The sequence below is a fragment of the Sceloporus undulatus genome, chromosome 2 (genome assembly GCF_019175285.1).
Source record: "Sceloporus undulatus isolate JIND9_A2432 ecotype Alabama chromosome 2, SceUnd_v1.1, whole genome shotgun sequence".
Taxonomy (NCBI): domain Eukaryota; kingdom Metazoa; phylum Chordata; class Lepidosauria; order Squamata; family Phrynosomatidae; genus Sceloporus; species Sceloporus undulatus.
This window is the reverse complement of record NC_056523.1, coordinates 177,585,842-177,604,202: the sequence shown is the minus strand read 5'-3', so window position 1 is coordinate 177,604,202 and position 18,361 is coordinate 177,585,842. Positions and strand designations below refer to the sequence as shown.

Genomic DNA, 18,361 nt, shown 5'->3' with positions numbered 1-18,361 from the left:
AGTTCTTGTCTGTGCTGGATTATACTATCAGCTTATTTTTACTATCAGTTTTGTTCTAATCTATATTGCTGTGTATGTTGCCCTTTCCAAGTGATCGTTGTTGTTAACTGCCTTCGCGTCAATGTCGACTCATAGGCAACCCTATGGATGAGACATCTCCAGGCCCCCCTGTCCTCTACTGCTCTGCCCAACTCCTGTAAACTCATATTTGTGGTCTCTTTAATGAAGTCCATCTGTGGCCTTCCTCTCTTTCTACATCCTTCCACCTTTCCTAACATTATTGTCTTTTCCAACAATTCGTGCCTTCTCATGATGTGTCCAAAGTATGACAGTCTAAGTCTTGTCATCTTGGCTTCTTGGGACATTTCTGGCTTGATCTGCTCTAGGACCCATCTGTTTGTCCTTTTGGCTGTCCATGGAATTCTCAGCACTCCAGAACCACATCTCAAATGAATTGATTTTCCTCCTATCATCTTTCTTGACTGTCCAGCTTCTCACATCCATACATGGTAATAGGGCATACAATGGCTTGTATGATTTTTATTTTTATGCTGAGTTGTATGTCTTTGCATTTTAGGATCTTTTCTAGTTCTTTCATAGCCATCCTCCCCATTCTTAATCTTCTTCTGATTTCCTGGCTGCATCCCCGTTCTGATAAATGTTTGATTCCAGATATGAGAACTCTTACTGTTTCTATTTCCTCGTTGTCTGCTTTGAATGTGTGTAAGTTTTCTGTGGTCATTATTTTTGTTTTCTTTATGATCAACAGTAAGCCTGCCTTTGCACTTCCTTCTTTGATCTTCCTTAGTAGTTGTTCTAGGTCTGTGAGGTTCTCTGCTAGTATTATGGTGTTGTCAGCATATCTCAGATTGTTGATATTTCTTCCTCTTCCATGTCGAAGCCTGCTTTTCTTACAATATGTTCTGCATATAAGTTGAATAGGTAGGGTGATAGGATGCAGCCTTGTTTGACTCTTTTGCCAATTGGGAACCATTCTGTTTCTCTTTGTTCTGTTTCTGACAATAATCTCTTGTCATGAGTAAAGATTCATCATCAGGACTATCAGATGTGTTGGAATTCCCATGTCTTTAAGGGCGTTCCATAGCCTTTCATGATCTATGCAGTCAAAGGCTTTGCTATAGTCTACAAAGCACATGCTGGTTTTCTTTTGGTAGTCTCTGCTACGCTCCGTTAGCCATCGTATATTTGCAGTGTGATCCCTGGTGCCTCTTCCTTTCCTAACCCTACTTGGACCTTTGGGATTTCTCTCTCCATGTATGGTTGGAGCCTATGCTACAGAATTTTGAGCATGATTTTGCTTGCATGGGAGATTAGTGCTATGGTCCTATAGTTGCTGCAGTCTCTTGTGTCTCCTTTTTTGTGGATGGGGATGTATATTGATCACTTCCAATCTGTTGGCCATCATTTTATTTTCCATATCTGTTGACATATGTTGGTTAGTACTAGAGTTAACTCTTTCAATGTGGATTCAGCAGTTCTATTGGAATATCATCTTTTCCTGGAGTCTTGTTTTTTGCCATTTCCTTTATTGCAGCTTCCACCTCAGTTTTTAGAATTTGGGGTTCATCTTCATATAGCTCTTCGTTCTATATGTCCTTCATGTTACTGTATCATCTTTTATATAACTCTTCTGTGTATTGCATCCATCATCTTTTTATTCCTTCCTGGTCTTGAATTATGTTATTTTTATTGTCATATAGCATCCTGGTCCTTGGTTTGAAGTTTATATCTCATCCTATCCCAATCTACTAGTTGTTGGTGGGGTGTGGGGGTGGGATTGAACTATCGTTTCCATTATCCCTGTCTTGCACGTGATACCTGAGGATAATGGGAATTGTCAGTTGTGGAGGAGGAGCACAGTTCTGAGAATTTGCCTTTAGAGCAGAAGCAGTCTGTCACCTGCTAGAGCAACAGGGAAACCAAAGAGTTTTCCTCAGTCTGCCAAATGAGATGAAATTATAATGATGCTTTTAAGTTTTGCTATACAGTGGTCCCTCCACATTTGCTGGGATTAGGGCACAGGACCCCCATGGATGTGGAAAAACCACAAATAAAAAAACACTACCCAAGAGAACACCTCTGTAGGAATTTCCAGGTCCTCTAGTGTAATTCTATGGTCAACATCTGCCAGACGTTGATCATAAAACCATGCTGGAGGACCTACAGATGCCTAGAGAAGTGTTTTCTCTAGGAACGTCTCGGTTCTCCAACACAGCTCTATGGTAAACTTCCAATAGAATTGTGCTGGAGGACTTAGAGATTAGAGAACATATTAATCAAAACCACAAATAATCAAATCTGCAGAAGTGGAGGGCCAAGTATATATTTTGTAAGACATTAGAAGAATGAGGAAGCAAAGAAGAAATAAGAAAGGGTGGATTCTTGTATTTTATAGATCTGTTCATTCAAGGAGTCTAAAATTTAACTCACATACACATCCAAGGTTAAAGGTTACATTTCATTTAGTGTGGAATCTTTTGCTAGAGCTCAGTATGTTTTAACAGACAGAGGTAAGTACTGCTCCCAGATAAATTATACATAGGATTATAGTCATGTTGAGTGGTTGCTTTTGGATGCACAGGATTATGATGAGCTTCTGCACATCAGAATTTGCCACTGTGCCACTGGGAAATATAGTTCAAAACATGAAGTTGAAGGCTTTCATGGCCAGCACCCAGTTTTTTGTGGGGGTTTTTGGGCTATGAGTCCATGTTCTAGAAGAGTTTTTTCTTGACATTTCGCCAACAGCTGCCAGCTAGAGCTGCTGGTGAAACATCAGGAAAAAACTCTTCTAGAACATGGACTCATAGCCCGAACCCCCCCCCCCCCCCCAAGATAGTTCAAAACTATGGTTGGAGAATACCAAGTAATTCAAAAAGAATGGTGCAAATGTAAAGCTGTACTCAGTTTTGCACTATTCTTTCTTAATCATCCTATAGAGATCTTTCCCTCCCTCCACATGGGAATCATAAAAGGAGTAAATGTAATAACACAAAGCATTGGCAAAGTATTTTAAAAAAACTTTTAAATTATTTCACATATATTAATCTTCACATTTTTGTAAGGTATAAAACAACAAACTCGTAAGGGAATCTTACTATTTATATATTGTGGAAAAGAGTTGGGAGGGGATTGGTGGTAGAAGAAAGCTATAGCCATAGCATGAATTAACAGGAGAGGAGAGATTCAAACTGAGTTCACCAAATCTTACCTGCGCTGTATGAATGTATGTGAGGACAGTCAGCCCTCTATATCCATGGGGTTTTTAAATCCATGGATTCAAACACCCACAGTTTGAAAGTATTTTAAGTGTATAAATTCCACAAAGCAAACCATCATTTTGCCATTTTATATAAGGATCACAGTTTGACTTTGCCATTGTATTTAATGGGATTTGAGCATCCATGGTTTTTGTTATCCAAAGGGAGTCCTGGAACCAACCCCCAGTGGATAGCAAGGGCCCACTGTATCTCCTAGTTTGCAAACATCCATATGCATACAACCTCATGTACCATGCAGTACCACTGCAATTGTGGTGGCAAGTTTGATATTGGTAGTAGGGGCAAATGCAAGAGCAGTATAGCATGCATAGTTGTGCACCTCTGATTTGAAACAAATTCAGGCAAATACAGTTGTAGTTGTGTATTTTTCCAGCAGGTGGTGTGAGTGATCCTACAAAGGCAAAGGATGCATCATTTATCTGATTCCCCTCAACCTGAAGAGACACTTCTTACATATTGCATTCTCAAATAGGCTACAAGAGCAGGAGCATTAGAAATAGAAAAACTGGTGTTCATATGTGAATACTTAAATTTTTCTATACCTTTTGATTTCTCTAGAAACCCCTCCCTGCCCAAAGCGTACTGCTAAAAACATGAAATCATCTCTGTCACCACTGCAAGCCATACTCGTGGCGTAAGGGTAAAAGTTAAAATAGTTTGGATTTGTGGCCAGAAGAAAGCTGAAGCCCAGCACACCTGTTCTGTCTGATTCTTCTTTGCTGGTAATATTCTTCTTACTCCTGTAGCCACATTAGCAGCTAAATACATGCTGTAGAAACCAAAAAACAAAAGAAACAAACAAAAAACCCTCCACCTTTTGAGTAGTCCTTGCTTAAGAAAACCATACAAAATTAATGGGATCATCTGAAACCAGTAGGTGATTTCAAGGCACATACATTACATTTATTTGAAATGAAATAGGGAAGCAAGATCTATGGCACTCCGAAGAACTCTTGACTACAGCTCCTGTAAATCCCAGACCATTAGTCATCCTTGCTAGGGCTGATAGGAGCTGGAATCCCACAATATCAAGAGAGCCACATGTTGTCCCCATCCCTGGCTTAAAATAATGGGACAAAGGAAGCACAACCGCCTGCCAGATCTAATTTACACCTGGACTTTCCTTCATCTGGTAAAAGACAGTCACCTGTGTGGGGTGAGCATATCAAAAGAAATAAGAGGCACGTGGTCTACAAAATATTTCAACGGAAGGAACTTCCAAAAGCACCTCTGAGTATTCCTTGCCTATGAAAACCCTATGAAATTCATGAGATTGCTTTAAATTGAAAGGTAACTTGAAGGTACATATACACACACAGGGTACAAAATGTAAAGAGGAACAACAATCAATTACCCCTTAATGTTCCTTTTCACCTGCAGCTTAATTCACAAACATTAGCAACTAATACTTTTTGTGGGTTTTGCGGGCTATGTGGCCATGTTCTAGAAGAGTTTATTCCTGACGTTTTGCTGGCATCTATGGCTGGCATCTTCAGAGAAGCAACATTAGCAACTAATGGTTTTCTCTTTCTTGTGAAATGCATTGTTGCTGTTCATTGCCATCAAGTCAACTTTTCTTTATGGTGATCCTATGAATGAAAGCTCTTCAAAACATCCCATCATCAACTGGTCTGCTTAGGCCAAATGAAACCCTCTTCCTTCATACTACTCTGAAGCGTAAATCAAATCTAGCTTGATCTGTTAACCTTAACCCTTGGCCTACTGGTAAATAATATAAAATATTAATATCAAAGAAAGGAAAAGAAAAATGCAAGAAATAAAATAAAAAATAAAATGAAATAAAATAAAATTTATTAAATTAAATATATAATAAGATATATAAAGTAAAATTAAATTAAATTTAAATTTAAAATAATATAAAAATAAAAAATAAAATAAAATATAATAATGAAAAGAAAAATAATATAAATGAAATAATAAAACAGAAACATAAAACTTAAAAATAAAAAGAAAAATATTAGATAAAAAGAAAAATAGAATAACTATTAATAAAATAAAATTAGATTAAATTAAAATCAATTAATTAAAAATGAACAAAATAAAAATAAATAAAAATTTAAAATAAAATTTTTGGGGCTGGAACAGACTGCCCAAAAAAGCCTGCTTCGGCACATCATTGGCTCATGGTGTTTAGATGCCCCACATCCCAATTATACCAGGAAGCCAGCTTGAAGCTATGTGGCTGCCCAGACATGGGCGGCTTCATGACGTTCTGGGAGTGTGGTGTATACATGCCACAGCAGGACCTGCAAAGCCAACTTTTCCCTGGCCGAAAAAAGAACAGATCATCTGGGTTCAAGGTGGATTGGGAACGTGGCATGTGTTTACTGTAGCCCCAGTCTGTCTTCAGAAGCAGCGGTTTCAAAACGCCCTTTCAGGGCCATCTGTTCCAGCCCACATTTCCCATCAGCTCATCAGCAGTGGCATTGTGACCGGGGGTGACAGCAGCTGTAGTCCAACATATCTGGAACAGGTTTGCAGAAGGTAGCTTTAAACAAGCGTTTAATTTAAGAAAGATATTTATAAGTGTGTTTATGCAGCCTAGATGAAAGTAAAAAATAATTGAAAAATTAAGTACCTTATAAAGCCTGTGAATTAAATGCCAGGAATATTTTTGCTTTCCTTCATTTCAGGAGAATGAATAAAGTGAATACTGTGGAATACAAAAAAGTTAACAGGCTCAGAAATACCTCTTGAAGTGTACACAGTTAGAAGGAAGTGAAAAAAATAGTTGCAGTTTATACTTTTAGACCTCACTGTTTTAAAAGACATAATGGTGCTGCAAGCACAGCTGACTTTCCTATTGAAATTAATGCGCCCCTGCAGATCTGCTTCTGTGCAGGGGCAATACCATGCCATTTGGTAAGTGATGTTTGCCTGGAGCACTAAGGAGATTATCACACTACGGCCAGTTCCACAACAATCGCGCTATTGGAAGATAATGAAAGCATAGTGCAATAGTGATCGATATTTCCACAGTTGTGTGATAATGACGATAAAAAATGTTAGAGAATGCAATTGCGTTTTGCATACATCCATTTGTATATCCTTAGTATATCATTATTGAACATTTCGCACATGCACACATGTCTTAAAATGATGGTTCAATCCTGAACACAACAAAATAAAATTTATATATTTCACAACATTATTTTTATCCAGCTGGAACAAAACTATGCTCTACATCTTGAAATAAGACAGGAATCCCCTCCAAAAACAATCCTAGCAATGAGAACAAATTCCCTGTACCAAAATACAGCCTGGGGAAAGGTCCTTGATTGTTCCGTGATAATGTGAATTGAACATTACTAGCTTCCTAACCTTTGCGATAGCATGACTAAAGCACTATCGGCAAATCATTCATGGGGTTTCTCTGTTAATAAGAAATTACAGGAGCATTTCAAGTTATTGATGGGAGAAGTACTGGATGAGCGTGACACCATGTGAAAATTTTGTGTAATTATGACGGGAGCATTCTGGTTTTCTCCTATTTCTTAACCCCGAGAGATAATCTCCTTTAAGTATTGCCCTGCTCTCTGGGCAGGGTGACCAAATGTCATCTTTTTCAGGACATGTCATACATTTCAACCTTCTGTCCAGGAGGAATTCAAAAAATCCTCTCTTTTGAGCATGACTAAGAAGCATGAACTTATACTTGGCAGTGGCCTACATTTTTCTTGCATGCCCTACATTTTGTGAGGCCTTGTCCTCCTTTGTGAGAATTTAAACCCTCGTCTCCCAGAGAATTCTAAGTACAATCCATCCTTTACACTCAGGTCCTCTAGGAAATGTTTGCTCCAACCAGCCAGGACTAGACTGGCAAACGTTTCCCAGAGTACTTTTTTTTTCAATTTCTGTAAGCTCTTTACTAATTACAGGATTTTTGTTGTCTGTTTTAAAATGTTCCAAAAGTTGTTTCCAAACGTTTTGCTTTGTTGTTGTTGTTGTTGTTGTTGTTGTTGTTGTGTGCTTTCAAATAGTTTCCAACTTATGGCGATCCTAAGGTGAACTTATCTTGGGGTTTTCTTGGCAAGAGTTCTTCAGAGGGAGTTTGCCATTGCCTTCCTCTGAGTCTGAGAGAGTGTGACTTGCCTAAGGTCAGTCAGTGGGTTTCCATGGTTGAGCTGGAGTTCAAACCTTCGTCCAACACTGAAACTAGCACACCATGCTGGCTCAGCTGTATTGATCAAGATCAATGAACCAGTTCTAGCAGCAATCATCTCAGCAAAGAACTAGGGTCATCATATGAACAACAACAACAACAAATCACCATGAAAATGGTAGTAAGATGCTTAAAGGGGAGCAGTTTTGAAGCAATTTGGAAACATCTCAATAGTTTGCTACCTTCCCAACCTTCTCTCGCCTTTTTGTACACTGCCATAACACTTGCAGTTATGTAAGTGAAAAGAGGCAATTAAAAATACATATACAAAAACCATAAGTATGAGAGAGAAAAAATCATTGCGGTAAATAGATTACAGTCAGCTTTGAGTAAATGTGAGGGGGCAAGCACTCCACCTTCTTTATAATATAGATGAGCCAGTTCTTTTGGTTTCATCCCATGAGACCAAAGTTTCTGAGGTTAAAAATAAAAAAAATACACTGTGAAATGTTCGTGACAAGGGTCTGCCTTGAATACATTAATTTTAACTGTGGGCTGCCTAGTCAGATCTGGACTTTTTCAGTTATTTATTCACAGAAAGGTATTTGAAGAAGGCTGAGAAGTCACGAAGGCAACACTCCCCTACTCTGTGGCAGTAATCTCCTCACTCTTGAACTCAGGCTGCATCCGCACGGCAGAAATAATCACTTTGATACGTTTTTGTACCGAGGAAATACCAGTCTCTGCAGTGATGCAATACCGAATTGAAGTTGCCACTATGTTTAACACAATCTAGTCTCTCTGTGGCATTTTAAACTTATTGCCGTTCATGCTGCCGTCATATCAATTTAAAATGGAGCTTCCATTACAAACGCATTTTTGAGGTATTTAAAAAATGTTGATCAAGTGATATGCATCTTTGTTATTCTGCTTTCATTGTTGCTGATGTGACTCTGCTTCCTTTGTTATGAGCAGTTCAAATCCAAACACAAAAAGTGTATAAATGTGTAAATAAGCCTTGCAATGCTAAGCTGAAGGAAATGGAGGCAGTGGTGAAAATACTGACCACATTTATGGAGCTGGTGTCTTCACTGGCAAGACTAAGTGGGATGTGTATGTTTCTCACCTCTGCACATAAAACCGCCGCTCCTGTTTCGAAGATTCAGTTCAGAATGCCCCAAATCGAATGGAGAGCACAACATTCTCATCTTTTCAAAAGATGCAGAAAAAACTCGGTATCGAATATACTGGGGTAAATTGATTTTCAGGCAGACCCCCCCCCCCAAACTGCACTGAGTGGACTCGGTGCAAGTATAGGAAATAACTCAGTTTCCACACCAGGTTAATTCATAGTGTGAAAGAATGCTTACTAGGACTTACTTTTGAAGAGACTTGTCAGGCTTTACAGATTTTTATAGGTTGTTGGCTGCATCTGCACTGCAGAATTATTGCAGTTTGACACCGCTTTAATTGTCCCGTCTGCATTCTATGGAATGTTGGGATTTGTAGTTTGTTGGAATACCAGAATGCTCTGAAAGAGAAGACTAAATATCTCACAAGACTACAAAGCCAAGAAATCCATAGCATTGAACCATGGCAGTTAAAGGGTGTCAAACCATCATTTCTGCAGTGTAGATGCAGCTATTAAAGTGAAACTTGAAGAGAAAGAATTCTCTCATCATGGAGAGGTTAGGTTTCTGGATTACACATCCCAAAATCTACCCACCAGCATGGTCTCTGCCCATGCTGGCTAGAAAATGCTGTGATTTATAGGATATAGCCCCAAAAATAGCAGTATTAAACTCTGGTTTATTCTTTCAAAAATGTCCTGCCATTGGTGTTGGGTTGGGATTTTCCCCACCCTAACCAATAAATGAAACAATGATCTTGAGACAATAATGTTGTGTGTTTGTGCCTTCAAGTCATCTGTCGACTTACAGTGACTTCATAAATTTCGCAGGGTTTTCTTAGGCAAGGAATATTCAAAGGTGATTTTCCCAGTTCCATCCTCTGAAATATAGCCTATAATAGCACTGGGTATTTGTTGGTGGTCTCCCATCCAAGTACTAACTAGGACTAATCCTGTTTAGCTTCTAAGATCAGACAGTATCTGGTGCCTTGAGGGTATTTAGGGTCAGGGGGATTTTGGATACACAAACTCCTCTTCAAAAGCCAAGCTGTCTTGGCAAATGGAAAATGTGTATTTCTAAAAACAAACCAAGGCACTTGGCTGGGGCATCACAGTTCTTCGAATTTGGGTGGCTATGGACCTGACCTCAGCTACAGGTCTGATTCTTTTGAATTATTAGTATATTATGGGCTGCATCTGCACTACAGAAATAACCCAGGTTGGCACTGCTTTAACTGCCATTGTTCAATGCAATGGAAGTCTGGAAATTGTAGTTTTGTGAGACATTTAGCCTCTTCTATCAGAGTGAGCTCTAGTGCCACAACAAACTACAAATCCCAGAATACCGTCACATTGAGCCATGGCAGTTAAAGTCGTGTTAACCTGGATTATTTCTGCAATGTGGATATAGCCATAATGTTTTTTGCTTGTATCCAGGGTGACCAGAGGTCCTCCTTTTCCAGGACATGTCCTACATTTCAACCTATTGTCCAGGAAGAATGTCAAAATATACTACATTCTGAGCATTACTAAGAAGCATGAATTCACATTTATATTAAGTGTTCTTAGCTTCTTTTTTTTTTTTTGGTGATGTCCTCTATTTTTCTTGAATATCCTACATTTTGTGGTGCTTTGTCCTCCTTTGCTGTTAGGACACTTGGTTACCCTGCTTGTATCACAAAGACACAATTAGATAAAGTGGTGGCTTGTTTTCTCAATTGGATTTGCAAAATCACCTGCTGCCACTTTTTATGTCAGATGTTTTCACTCAGTCACTTTTTCCAGATGTGCAGTTGATGTTATCATTAATTCCTACCCACAAACAACTGGGATGGAGAGATAGTGGCTGTGGCAAAGTTACACCCCTCCATCCCACCCTACAGCTCCTGCTGAGATCTCCCTCCCTCCAGAGACCAAATGCCATTTTTGAGGCCCCCAAAGGGAGAGGAAGCAACTTGTCTTTCCATTATGCTTAGACCCAGCTTCATGGCCTGATGAATTTTGTTCACCACAAACTAGTAAAGGGGGATCACTTGTGCATCACCAGGGAAAACAGAAAAGCATAATGAAAAAAAAAGACACAGGCTGCACTGCAATCATCTGGTTTGACAGCACTTTAATTGCCATGACTCAATGGAATTCTGGGAAGCGTAGTTTGTTGCAGCTCCGCTCTGATGCCGCAACAAACTATACTTCCCAGAATTCTATAGCATTGACCCATGGCAGTTAAAGTGGTATCAAACCGGAGTATTTCTGCAGGTTAGATGCAGCTAGAGATTTGTTTACAATTTGCACCAGCTATTTTATATCTACCGTATATAAGAAAATTTGAACACCTATTTGATGTTGTGTGCCTTCAAGTCATTTCTGATTCATGACAACCCTAAAGTGAGCCTATCAGGGGGTTCTCTTGGCAAGATTTGTTCGGAGGAGATTTGCCATTGTCTTCCCTGAGGCTGAGAGAGTATGACTTGCCCAAGGTCAAACAGTGGGTTTAAATGGCTGAGTGGGTATTCGAACCCTGGTCTCCAGAGTCCAACACTTTTAAACCACTAGGCCATGCTGACTCTCTAAAAACATCTATACTACAATCTAAATAGAAATCCACTATATTGCAAGATCATGGTGAAGAATGGGAAAGGAGGACCACTCTCTCTTTTCTCTTTTAATGTATCTTCCATCTTCAAATCAGACTTTGACTGGATAACCCTAAAAGAATATCTTCAAATCTCCCTGGAATGGCCTTCCTAAAGAATTCTATCTGGCTTTCTGATTAAATACTTTTTGATGCCAGGTCTCAATTTTGGCAGGTGTTTAGGCTGTGATCTTTTAAAAAATAGGATATATTCATTTCTGCTACCTCCTGCACCCGATTCGGTTATGGGTTCAGCCAGGAGAGCAGGGGCACCTTAGGGAAGGTGTACTTTTAAGTTTTAATTCAGAAAGAGATGGGAAGCAAAGAAAACATTGTGTTCATTGGGCAAGAATTAGAAACATCACCTTAAATCAGGTAATAATTAACCAAAAGGACCCTCTTGGTGGTTGTTCCCAGGCTGTGGGATTCCCTTCCTCAGGAGGCTAGTCTGGCTCCTCTCTGCTCTCCTTTTGTCCACAGGTAAAGACCATTTGATTTAAACGGGCGTCCTTGATGACTAAATCAGGGCAGGGATACTGTATTTCTATTTAAATTATTTTTAAATGATTCTATACTTATCGAAAATTTAAATTGGTTTCAGCATGATAAACTTGATTAATTCAGTTTTAACTTTTTTTATCACCATCCATTAGTTCTGGATTCTTCAACTGTAAATTCCTTGTAGTGATCATATGAATCGGCTGCAACCCCACTGCAGGAATAATCCAGTTTGACACCAATTTAGCTGCCATACCTCAACACTATGAAGTTTTGTGAGACATTTAACCTTCTGTGTCAGAGAGTTCTGGCATCACAACAAACTACAAATCCCAGGATTCCATAGCATTGAGCCATGGCAATTAAAGCGGTGCCAACTTGGATTATTTCTGCAGTGTTGATGCAGCCATCCTGTATTTTTATTTAGGTCTGTAATGTTTTAACTTACAGGAACCCACTTGGGCCTTTTCTTGTCTTGGACTGCTACTTTTTACAAGCATTGGTGCCTTTTTGAGAACATGGCACTTTGCAGAAAATGGATATGTGTTGTATTCAGTTTGTGACATGTAGTGTTGCTGTGGTTTTTGTTACCTACTAGGAAATGTTTACAAAATGTTAATTGTTTTTGCAATATTAATACACCAAGTGGCCCCATATAAGCCAAGAGAGTAGTATACTCTTGCTATTTAAGTCCTAATGTTTTATGGTCCAATAATGACACATTTGTTTTGGATGTGTTTTTATAGATCATCCTAAGAGTGTTTTCCAGTTGAGTGTATACATTTAACAATGTATCTGTAAAAGAACATGGATCCACCTAACCTAGCATCCCCAGTTACTCTTCCCTTCCCATGCCATTTTCTTTTATGCAGTGGCAGGAATTGTCTTATTATCACTGATCTTTGCAGGCTGCTCTAGGAGCAAGTTTTGGCTAAAAAGAGAAGTTAAAAGATAAAGAAAACACTGAGACTGAACTTGGGTTCAAAAGCAATAATCTCTCCATTCTTTTCCCCACTGTTTTTCAGTCCCCTCACTCTTTCATTACAAATTACAATTTCAGATTGCAATTTTGTTTACCTGTAACACTGACATTAATACAAGGTGTGGAACTTTCCTTAGCATGGAGAGGCACTGAAAGTAAAGTGTCACCTACTGGATTTCTATAATAGATACATTCAACAAGCACTCGCAGCCTTTGAATTAGCTACTTTCAGAGCCATTTGACAGTAGCTACATTTGATCACATACATAGCACCACCACAGGGCTGTGACAAATATCTTCCCATATCTGTTGTATTTTGCTGGCAGAAGGAAAGGATATGGCAGCTGCCATTCCATTTCACTGGATCCAATTCATCTGTTGCATCCAAGTGGATGGGCAGATAAATCTCACTGTAACACTGGATGTGGAACAGCATGTTTCAACACACCGCACACAGCTTAGGTGACTTTAAGTGAAGCGAAGAGCCAGCATGGTGTAGTGGTTTGAGCATAGGACTCCTTCTTATTCAAATTCTTATTCAGCCATGTATAGCCACTGGATGACCTTGGGCAAATCACACTCTCTCAGTCTCACAGGATGGCAATGGCAAACCCCCTCTGAAGAAATTTACCAAGAAAACTCCATGATAGGTTGCCCTTGGTTGTTTCCATAATTTGGAAACAACTTGAAGGCATACAACAAGAACTAGTGGTCTATTATGTTGTCCCCCAGTGTTTGTCGCCTGAGTTTTGTCAGATGGTAGAACAGTCCTGTGTTTGCAAGTGATCATATTTGTAGCCTTCTGCCAGAAAAGGCTTCATCATCTGTTATCTCCTAGTTTCCTTATTTTTTTCTCTTTGACTTGCCCTCTTGCCTTCCCACCTACAGTGCTTCCATTGCGTGACATTTGGGCTTCCTCTCAGCCATGAGAAGAAAGAAAAGATGCATGCAAATTGTCGCCCAGGAGCAGTGCTGAGCGTAACAGGAAGTGCCTGGCCAGCCTTCTCTTTGCTCCTTTGAACTGGAAACACCCACCAAGAAGGCTTGGGATACTAGAAGCTGTTCTTCTCTCTTTCAGCCTGCTCCGGTCTCAATGTCACAGTGATCAGGAGGAATCCTGCACAGATACATGACAACGGTAAGCTGCCCTACCAGATCTGTCCAAGTGTATTTTTTGGGAAGATGGCCACATGAAAGACAGGATAGAGGTCAATTACCTTTAATGATGTGCGAAAGAGGGACTTGCATGGCCAGTTACACCTGTTGAAATTCTTCCCCACAACTCTTGGAGGTGCAGAAGGCATAACATGCGAAGCTTGTCCTCTTTTCTGTGTGGCCATGCTGTTGACTGGTGTGGATCAGGAATGCTTTCTCCTGAGCTGTGCATAGAAGGAGAAAAGGCTAGGATTTCTAAATGAACAGAAAAAGAAAAGTCAGAAAAGGCTCATCAAGCCTGTTCTATTCTTAAACAATGTCTTGTGATGAAATCCAGAGATGCAGCCCTTCACAGCAGAAGTGTTGTCCGCCTAACTGTGCACATGGAGCTGCAGATGATGGACATCTTCTCTGTCAGGAGGCTCTGGTGCTGCAAGAAACTACAGTTCCCAGCATTCCATAGTATTGAGCCATGGCAGTTAAAGCGGTGTCAAACTGGATTATTTCTGCAGCATGGATGCATCCCTAATAAAGTTGTAGGGACAGATGTAGGTTTATTATCTTTAAGGAACAGCTGAAATACTCGCTCCTCTTTCAAACATCTAGCCCCACTTTCTCACTCCCTTTCTTTTATGTCTGATTTCTTTCTTTTTTGAGACTGAAAACTTGTAATGTTTTCAGACACAATTTAAACATTACCATTATGTTCATTCAATGTTAATATAAATGTGGTGTGCATATTTAAAAGAATTAGACACATGTATTAGAGACGGGTCTATTTGTAGCTGATAGAAAGATGCATCTTTCATCTGTAAAGCCTGTATAATTCCATTCTGCCCCAGGGATTCAAAGAAAGTAAATTTTCTAACTGCGGATGGGAAGCTGTAGGCAGATGATCATTATTTTTGTGTTACAAAATGAAGTTTAAGTTTCTTAAATTCTCTAAATCTGCTGTGAGTGATGGAGTCAAGAATGCAGAAGAAATCTGTTAATCTTGGATGCATCAAAGTGCATATAGCTCATGCCCTTAATAATTCAGAATTAACTTTACAAAAATTGCCCATTATGGGTGTTGAATTAAATATCTCCACATACCTTGGGAATGGAGGTGCTAACATATTAACAATATGCAGACTACTGTACTGCAGTCCTTTATTTTGCCTTCCCAGTTTCTCTGTAAGGCAGGTCTAAATAATCTGCATTTTGCAGGTGATGAACTGAGGCTAAATTTGGACAAACTGGACTTGAACTTAGTAAATGAAAAGTTTAAGAGTGCAATAAATCAATGAATCAAGGTATTTAAAAAGTCAGTTTCAAAGAAGCTTGATTCAAAACATCTAAGTCTGAAATCCAATTCTCTTTCTACAGCATCTCACCAGTCCTTATACTATATTTGATACAGTTTGTTCCACTGCTTCCACGTTAGGAAATCTACATTTTTCATGCCATCCAGTTTGCTTGCGGCTTAAGCTCATCCTCTTTTTTTTGCTGCTTCTTGGTGAACACTGTGTTTGCCTTTCCCTCAACTTCCTTGTATTATCATCTCATTTTACAAATATGGCTTGTGAAGATAGACAGTTTTTTCTATTTTCTGCAGTTGTAATTTTAATGTTATTATTTTGCTGATGTTGTGTACCTTCAAGTGATTTCCAACCTATGATGATCCTAAACAAAACATATCCGCTCCCATACCATACCACACCATACCATTAACATCGAGGTGCAGCCCCACAAGCCCCACATGTGACATCTGTATTCTACCACTTGATTACAGTTAGAGAATACAAATATTTCATGCAAAACAAGACCTGACTAAAAACAAGACAACTGGCATACAGAGATCAATTTCTAACAATCGAAATGAGAAACTATGATTTTTCACATCGCATCAACACATACTGTGCCAGGCTGCAGTCAGGCATACTGTTATGCATACAGTTTACTGTGGCTTCTTTCTCTAGAGGCAAATTGATTTTGGATTCATTCTTGAAAATATGTCTATGTGAACAGCACATTGATAAACAGCCATCTATATTCTCCAAGAATTTGTCCTTATGTAGCCAAAAAAGAGTCCCACTTGCACATCGGAAGGAAGTGCCAGCTATGCTTAGTGATTTGTTGTTCTACATCATTTTTTTAATCTACTATACAGTGGGAATGGATTTTTATGATTTTTCTCTAGTTCAGTGACTCAGTTATCTACCTATTTTTCTACCCCATCAGACTTGTGCCAACACAATTGGAATCACTTTTTTCTCCAGGCTAACAATAATCTGACAACAGTATTCATATCCTACTGCTCCCTAATGGACTTAAAGCTGTTTACAAATTAAGATAGGTACAAGCAGGAGCCAGAGTTATATCTCCTGGAATGGTTTTGATTCTAACACTCAAGTCATTTTTTTTTTCTGAGCCATCCTCTGGCTCTCAATAATTTTATTTGCAAAGTGCTATGCAAATTTTTCACAGTAGGTTATCAAGTGCTCAATGTTCTCTTCTCCTGGCCCAAAGCAATAGATTTATAATCACTCAAATCAGCTCTGCTGGACAGCTCTTTGCAGCCCCAGTCATGGTAGAAAGGAATAATTTAATTGCTGCCCAGGTTGCCACATCATAAACCTTCAGACAGCTTCTAATCCATATTTAATTGGATTTGCAGTGAGTTTTCCACCAATATCACTCTCGTCTTCATCTCAATTGTTTCATCACCACCAACTCCTTGGAAAATGAACTTTGGCTGGTTCATTTCCACTCCGCAAGATGGGGTGCTTGGGAATGATTGTGTCAACTTCCTTGCCCCTTCCAGAGGTCAACAAAGTTTTCAGCAGAATCACCTGCTGAGATGACACGAAAATCCCCAAGAGCAATATGCAAACCTTATAGATCTATCAACACATCTGGGTGGACCGTCTTAATCAACCCCCCCCCAAAAGTGCCTAGAAGTCTAAATCCAACTAAGTAGTAAATTGTTTCTGTAAGCAGTCCATCTATACCCAAGTCCTTATCATCCCATCCAGCACAGAAAACAAAGCCCAGTGTGTGCCCTTCAACATGAATGAAGACAGGTAACACTTGGGAAAGACCCGTGACTGCCATGGAAGACAGGAAGTCCCAAGCCACTCCTGACAGACCAGTCACTGTGGATGTTCACAAGCCAAGGGGGTTATACATTTCAGTTCCAGTGCCCTGTCTCTGATGCATGTGTCTATTTTACCCTTTCCCCCCTTTTCAGCTGCTCATCTACCAGATTTCAAATTTTTAAAAACATCCAACTTTCTTTGCATGGTATCCTGACTCTTTCAGGTCTTTCCATCCATGTGGGCTCCCATAACAAAAGAACTTTCTTAAAGACTTATTCAAATAGGCAGACTTTTCTTTTTAGATAACAGACATCAATGGCCACATACTAAGATTTAACTGTGCCAAGGCATTCACAAGGACAATCATTTTGAAGGGAGCTGCTTGACAGTACGGATGACAGAGCTGGATCTTGGGTAGATATCTGAACGCTATACAACAGATAAGCAAAGATTTCTGACTCCTTTGTCTAACAGAGGCAACAAAAACATCCCCCCCTTCAAATAATTTGTGTGTGAAAAAACTATGAGTTCCATTAAATTCTGGTACATAAAGCAAATACCTGGATACCTTTTTTTAAAAAAATCACTATGGTTGTTTTTATTTTGCACCTTTCTCTAGATGTTGGTCATGAGGTTCTATTAAAAAGAATCTAATAACAACATAAATACCACAATTCGGTTTATAGTATGTACACTCCTTTATTTTTGTCCTGCTGTTGTATCTGGTCAAAAACATTTTGAGCACATAAATTCTGCGGCGCCATTAAAGAAGACACTTAACAACTGAGATTAATATGCATACCGCAGACAACTATGTACTGTTTTATTTGTGTGAACAAACTGTTGCATCTCAAGCCTTCCTTGTGTGGAAGCTACACACAGTCCTTTTGTTGTTGTTGCTTCTGATGCTACAGCAGGTGTGAACTAATAGTACAATATAGATAGTGTAACCACGTGTGAACCTCAGACAAAGAAAGGCAATGTAAGGAAGCCAACATAACGGAAATGAATAGATTAACTGTTTTATTTGTTTAGATGAAGTCATCTTAGGTGTGTTCCTTTTACTTTATAACGGGGTAATTTCACTGTCCTACTATTGTGTGACACAGCCTGTGTAAGGAAAAGATAAGTGTCATGAGCAATAAAGGAATTTTATTTATGCCATTTAGACAATTGCACATTTTCTCTCCTTTTTTCTCTATTGCACACACATATTTTCTTTAATTCAAGGAACATAGCCAGGTTAGTCTATTGCAAGCAAAACCTTAAAGTCTAACTCATTTTATTATGATGTAAGGGTTTTGTGGAGTATAGCCCATTTGTCTGGGAAAGCAGCCAAAGGGCTGATAAGGCAGCTAGTTCTCAAACAAACAAACCCCCTCCCAGCACAGCAAAGTCAGTGTAAGCTACACAGTCCTGGAGATTCACAGTAGTTCTACCAAAAGGGATTACCAAGA

At 39.2% G+C, this 18,361-nt stretch overlaps 1 protein-coding gene across 1 annotated transcript in view; it reads left to right on the top strand.

Moving 5' to 3' along the window:
- The first annotated feature begins 13,725 nt into the window (after positions 1-13,725).
- ITGB7 (integrin subunit beta 7) overlaps positions 13,726-18,361 on the top strand; it is a 33,631-nt gene continuing 28,995 nt past the window's right edge. Inside the window, exon 1 of the mRNA XM_042454699.1 lies at positions 13,726-13,807. Coding sequence (XP_042310633.1) covers positions 13,799-13,807 — 9 coding nt within the window. The 5' untranslated portion in view covers positions 13,726-13,798. The remainder of the gene's footprint in view (positions 13,808-18,361) is intronic.